Genomic DNA, 5,942 nt, shown 5'->3' with positions numbered 1-5,942 from the left:
ACAAAATTCAACATGACACGTATATTAAGGCTCAAATATTTTACAATTATATGGTTATAATTAATTATATCTAAATTCAACCAGACAATAAATTTAAAATCCGCCTAACTAATTTTTGTCAAAAAAAATCCACCTTACTAATCTTTTCTGGAAAATATTCTAAAGGATTGGAGCCGGGAAATCGGGTTAAAGATTGAAGACCCACAAAACGAAACTCACATACATTCTCCTTTCCCGAGTCATATGCCACGTTTATAATCCAACGGCCACCATTTTCCCCACTCCATTAAAGTGAATTTCATTTTGACCCTCCTATCACACAATTACAACTATTACCATATAAATATTTAAATAAACATAATAACGCATTAATGTATATCATCTTAGTCAATATTAACCAGCTAATATTATTTTGTTTACAACAATAATATAATAATGTTATTATTATAAATTAACTTTAATAGTCAATAGAATTATTATTATTTTGGAGATTTCGAATTTAATCAAAATATTATTTCTATAAAAATATTTAAATATTTATTGTAAAATAATTAAGAGTATTCTTGGTTAGTTTAATAAACAAAAAGAACTTTCTTCATCGTCTCATATGAAGTATTCTCACATTAATATAATAATATTAGGGAAGTTCGTTTTCATAATCATCTCACAAAAATAAAAAGTATTTAAGTATTATAATCTCATATTAATAAAAAAATATTATTAATTAGGGAAGTTTGTTTTCATAATTAATGCAGAATCTCACATTGCTTCATCCTCGTTATTTTGATAGAAAACAAGGAGCATTCTTCTTCAGACAGACAAATCATAAAATCATCAAAAAAAAAACACACAGACCCTTGTGTCTTCTTCTAATTTGGTGTTTACATGAAGAAATAAAGACATGAAGTATTCTTCTTCATCATATTTTTATCATTTTTTGCGAGAGAGATGCCTGAACAAGGGGAGGCTTTCTCCATTTTTCTTGTCGTTTGTTCTTGTAACTGTCATTTTCGTACCCTTCATCTTTTATTCTATTAACCATTTGAATCCCATCTCCAAACATGCCGTTGATCGAAGGCTTCCTTTGTTCAAACCTCCTCCTAGTCATAGTTTCCGAGGTAAACCCAGAATTTTTCATCCTATAGAATTCTGTATGATTCTGATGTTTTGTGGTGATTTTGTTTAGGTTATGATTATGGGATTTTGAAGAAGTGTGAATTGTTCAAGGGGCATTGGGTTCCAGACCTCCATGGTTCTCGATACACAAACTCAAGTTGTACCTCAATTCCCGATTCAAAGAACTGTTTCCGCCATGGGAGAAACGACAGAGATTTTCTGAATTGGAGATGGAAACCTGATAAATGTGTTCTTCCAAGGTTTGATCCCAAAACATTCCTGGAATTTGTTAAAGGGAAGAAACTTGGATTCATTGGCGACTCTGTTGCCAGGAACCACGTTGAATCTCTTCTTTGCCTCCTCTCAAAGGTTCGTTTTTTTTTATGCCTTTTCTTTTAAAACGAACTTCCAATTCTCAGTCACTGCTTAAACGTCATAATTTTCATCTATTTTCATGCTGACAATTTCACTGCAACATGAATTTGCTTGCCTTGTTTGAGGTTTGATTCCTTTAAATGTATGAAATCACGGTGCCAAATACAGTAAAACTTATGTTGTTTTTATATATGTGTCCAATGGAATTTAATATCAAAATCTAAAGCCCACCTAGTTTCTGATGATTTTCCTATCTGAAATTGCATATTGAAACTATTTTTTTAAATGGCAGTAATTGTCTTGAAAGTGTAGTGAAACCAGGTTTGATGAACCCAGTTTAAAGATAAATTACGAATTAAAGAATTCCCAGAAATGTGATGGATTTGGTTGAGAGAGAGCAATAAAACAGGCAAACTCCACGTCTATTCAGAGAATTTTCATTGCATTCGAAGTTAGAATTATGGAAGATGAAGCATCCTTGTTAAAAGGCTCAAATTTTGCACTCATTCAGCAATTTAATTAATCAATTATTGCTTTTGTTCTTCCTCCCTAGATTAGTAAAGAACAATAATGTTTAGAGATTTGAAGAGTTCTTGTTATAAAATCCATGAGATTGATTTAGTTTGTTCAGATTGACATGGAGTTTATGATCATTGGAACTAGGAGTTCAATACCAACAAGTTCATGATTTTTGATCTCAAGCTCCAAATCTTTTGCAGGTTGAAACTCCCATAGATCAGTACAAAGATTCAGAAGACAGAAAACGGACATGGTATTTTCCTAATCATGATTTCACTCTCATCAACCTTTGGACCAGATTCCTTGTTCACGATGAAGAAAGAATGATAAATGGTTCATTATCTGGCACTTTCAATATATACCTCGACAAAATCGATGAAGAATGGAGCAAAGATCTTCCTATTCTAGACTATGTCATAATCTCGGATGCACATTGGTTCTTTCGACAGATTTACCTGCACAATAGCACCGGTGTTGTTGCTTGTGTATACTGCAATTCCCCGAACGTGACGGATTACGGTGTTGGATTCGCCCTGAAGTTGGCACTTCGATCTGCATTGAAGCACATCAACAATTGCAAGAACTGCAAAGCAAGGGTCACCTTAGTCGGGACATTTTCGCCGGCACATTTTGAGGATGGGGGATGGAACACAGGGGGAAGATGTAACAGGACAAGCCCTTTGAGTGAATCAGAGATAAACATGAGCGGCCCAGAATGGGAACTGAGGAGCCTGCAAATGGAAGAGATTGAAAAGGCAAGGAAGAAAGGTGGTAAGCTCGGGAAAAGGTTTGGGGTTTTAGACGTTACGAAGGCGATGATGATGAGACCAGATGGTCACCCTGGTGAGTTCTGGGCTTTTAGATCCAAAATAGTTAGGGATCATATACATGATATATTTACATATAAATAATTTGATCTCCAATTTTTTTATTCATTTCAATTCAATAAATTAATGTTTTAGTTTTCATTGTAATTTAATAGCCGTCAAGTAATAGAAACATAAGCAATTCAACTCTTTTGAAACTATCAAGTGCAATCAAAAGTGGAATATCTCTAGACTTGAAGAAGTTCGACATTTCCCAGATATTCAAGATTAGGAGAGCTTTTTTCCCTGCTACTTCATTGTCTCGAGACCAAATCTGAAAATTTGTAATACTGACCAATAAATTGTATCATCATCAACTATGAACCCAAAACTTATTTCACTTGCTTCATGTAGTCATCCTTGAAAGGTGACATTTAATAGGTCTGAAATTCTAGTCCCAACATCTGGAACTAGCTGGAACCTGGAAATGATAAGTGCAATAATGACAAATCTATGGCAACTTGGGTGCGAACATGGTGTGGGTGGGGCACTAATCCAAGTAAATGACAATGCAAAACTTCTAAGGAACTTGAAAATGAGTATCAAGATGGTCCCGGTCCAAGACAATGTAAAAAAAAATCAATTAAACAAAAACATTTAGGGTGTGTTTGGTTGGAAGAACGTGAGATTCTCATTTGAATGAAATCCACATTCTCCCGTTTGGCTGACCGGGAATGACGATAATCTTACATTACCAATAATAGATTTTTTGGATATATTACCGAGAATGTCATTACCTCCAATTTTTTAGGTATTGTTGGATTACCGGCGTTTTGGACTAAAATATCCTAAAAAACAATTCTTTCAAAAATATCTTTATTCTGTCATTGAATAATAAAAATTTTACGAAAGTTAAATTACAAATTTATCTTTAAACTATTTTAAATTTACAAAAAAATCTATAACTAAAATTTTATATAAAGTTCATGAGTTAAAATAAAATTTTACCCTTTCATTAAATTTTTTTATATTTTTAATTTTGTAAAAAAAATTATATAAATTTTATGAATTTAATTTTTTAAAGAAAATATATAAATATTTTTCAACTTGTTAAAAAAATAAATATATAAAAAGGACAATTTGATCAAATATATATTCTAATAATATTTTATTTATTTAACCAAACACGATAATTTTATATCACTGTTAAACCAACCAAACACAAAATATAACATTCATCGTAATCTTATTCTCTGATAATCTTTTATTTCCATGGATGATCTTACTTTCCGTGAACCAAAAACATCCTCAACCAAAAACATCCTCAACGGAAATGATGAAAAAACAACACTCAATATTAGTTTCTTCAAACCATGGAATGCAAAAACAAAAACAGAATAATATCAAAATCTTCAATGAAAGACAGGTTAAGAGTAAATGTGAAAGACTAGATTCTCTAACTCGTGAATACTTTCAATTGAGCATCGATCATTCATAATTAAATTATAAAATCTACATTAACGACATATGTAAACAGATTCCGAAATTGCAACAAAAAAGCAAGAACTAACGTTGGCATCAACGACCTTCAGATTTCATGCCTCTACTGTATTTCCAAGTCCAAACGAGAAATGTTCACGAACAGGTGAAAACTCCACCAATCCAATAACCATTGCATACCCAGAAACAGGCAACTTCAACTCTCTCAACACACAAAATGCCTCCGCCATTATTGTTTTCTGCACTTCTTGAGCTACAGCACAATAGGAAATCCAAGCGTCAGCTTTGAATTCTTCTCCAATTTCAATCCCTTCCCTTTTAATAGCCTCACATAAATGAGCCTGGAACTGTAGAAGGGCCATTGTTGGAGCTGGTGCAAGAAAAAGAAGATTTTTTTTTTTCATTTGGGAAAGTCCCAATGGAGGAGGGAGATAGGGGTAAAGGTTCTTGCTTTGAAACAAATGACTTTACGACAGATTCAAGCCTGGCAGGGTCGATAAAAGGGCTTGTGAAAAGGGTAACGTGAGGCCTGGATTCAATTTCAATTAACTGAGTACTGATTTGCCGACGAGCCAAAACATTTTAAGCTTGCAAGATTTGATTTTCAAGGGCTGGGTCGAAGAAAAGCTCAATCGAAAAGGCTTGTGACATTGAAAATTTGGGGGAAATAAAGAAACCCAAAATTTGAATGGGGATCTAAGATTACCCAGAAGATGAAAAATTGAACTTTATGATCAAGAAAGGGAAAAGGATTCGAAACCCACGACAGAACACGGGAAATGAAAGATACCCAAGTTAGATTTGGTGCTGTGAAGGCCAAATGAAGGGGGAACAAATGGGGGATTTTTGTGGTTTTCTCAAAGAACCAGACAATGGTTGTTTGGCAATTTTCCCAATAAATTACCGGTAATCAGTATATTTATTGATCTAACACTGGTCAGATTATATTTTTTGATTTAACACCCGTATCAGTAAAGTGCGTCCCTTGAATCGCGTTATACGTTGATTTAGCGCCACGTGAGTATAGCGCACCCCTTGCCCCGCGATATACGATGATCTGACGCCACGTGGATATAACGCGCCCCCTGATTCGCGCTATATTTGGGTGTCTGACACATGGGGTATAATATGGTGCAGGGGGCACGCTATACCCTAAATACACATCCCCATCCTCCTATAAATACCCCCATCTTCAATCACTTTTATCACACCAAATTCTCTCAAATTCTCTAAATTTCTCTTAAATACTCTATCTTTTTAAGGTATATTTTATAATATTTTTACTATTATATTTTTACTCTTATGTATTTACTTTATTTAATATTTTACTAATATAATTATTTTGCAAATATATAATGGAAGACAGTCTACTTCGCTCGGATGGAAATCATATATCTCTACACTTTGCTGATACGGCAAAATTTTAACGTTTTAATTTAATTTAAATTATTATTAATATTTAGTTGATTTATTTAATGCATGATTATTAGATTAAGAATTAAATATCTCGACACTTTGTTGATACGGTAATATTTTAACGTTTTAATTTAAATTAGTAATAATTAGTTGATTTATTTAATGCATGATTTTTAAGATTAAGAATTAAATATCTCGACACTTTGCTGA

The 5,942-nt window shown here is 33.1% G+C and overlaps 1 protein-coding gene and 1 pseudogene across 1 annotated transcript; one reads left to right on the top strand and one right to left on the bottom strand.

Moving 5' to 3' along the window:
* The first annotated feature begins 743 nt into the window (after positions 1 to 743).
* Positions 744 to 2,984, top strand: LOC120176187 (protein ALTERED XYLOGLUCAN 4-like). Its single transcript, XM_039182665.1, has 3 exons — positions 744 to 1,118; positions 1,187 to 1,485; positions 2,211 to 2,984. Exons 1-3 carry the CDS (start codon positions 902 to 904, stop codon positions 2,919 to 2,921), a joined length of 1,227 nt encoding a protein of 408 aa, XP_039038596.1. The 5' UTR covers positions 744 to 901; the 3' UTR covers positions 2,922 to 2,984.
* A 1,389-nt stretch (positions 2,985 to 4,373) lies between these two features.
* LOC120176137 lies at positions 4,374 to 5,184 on the bottom strand (annotated as a pseudogene).
* Between the last annotated feature and the right edge of the window lie 758 nt (positions 5,185 to 5,942).

The sequence above is a fragment of the Hibiscus syriacus genome, unplaced genomic scaffold (assembly GCF_006381635.1).
Source record: "Hibiscus syriacus cultivar Baekdansim isolate YM2019G1 unplaced genomic scaffold, ASM638163v2 tig00112230_pilon, whole genome shotgun sequence".
NCBI classification, from domain to species: Eukaryota; Viridiplantae; Streptophyta; class Magnoliopsida; order Malvales; family Malvaceae; genus Hibiscus; species Hibiscus syriacus.
The sequence above is the reverse complement of the archived record's forward strand: the minus strand, read 5'-3'. Positions and strand labels throughout refer to the sequence as shown.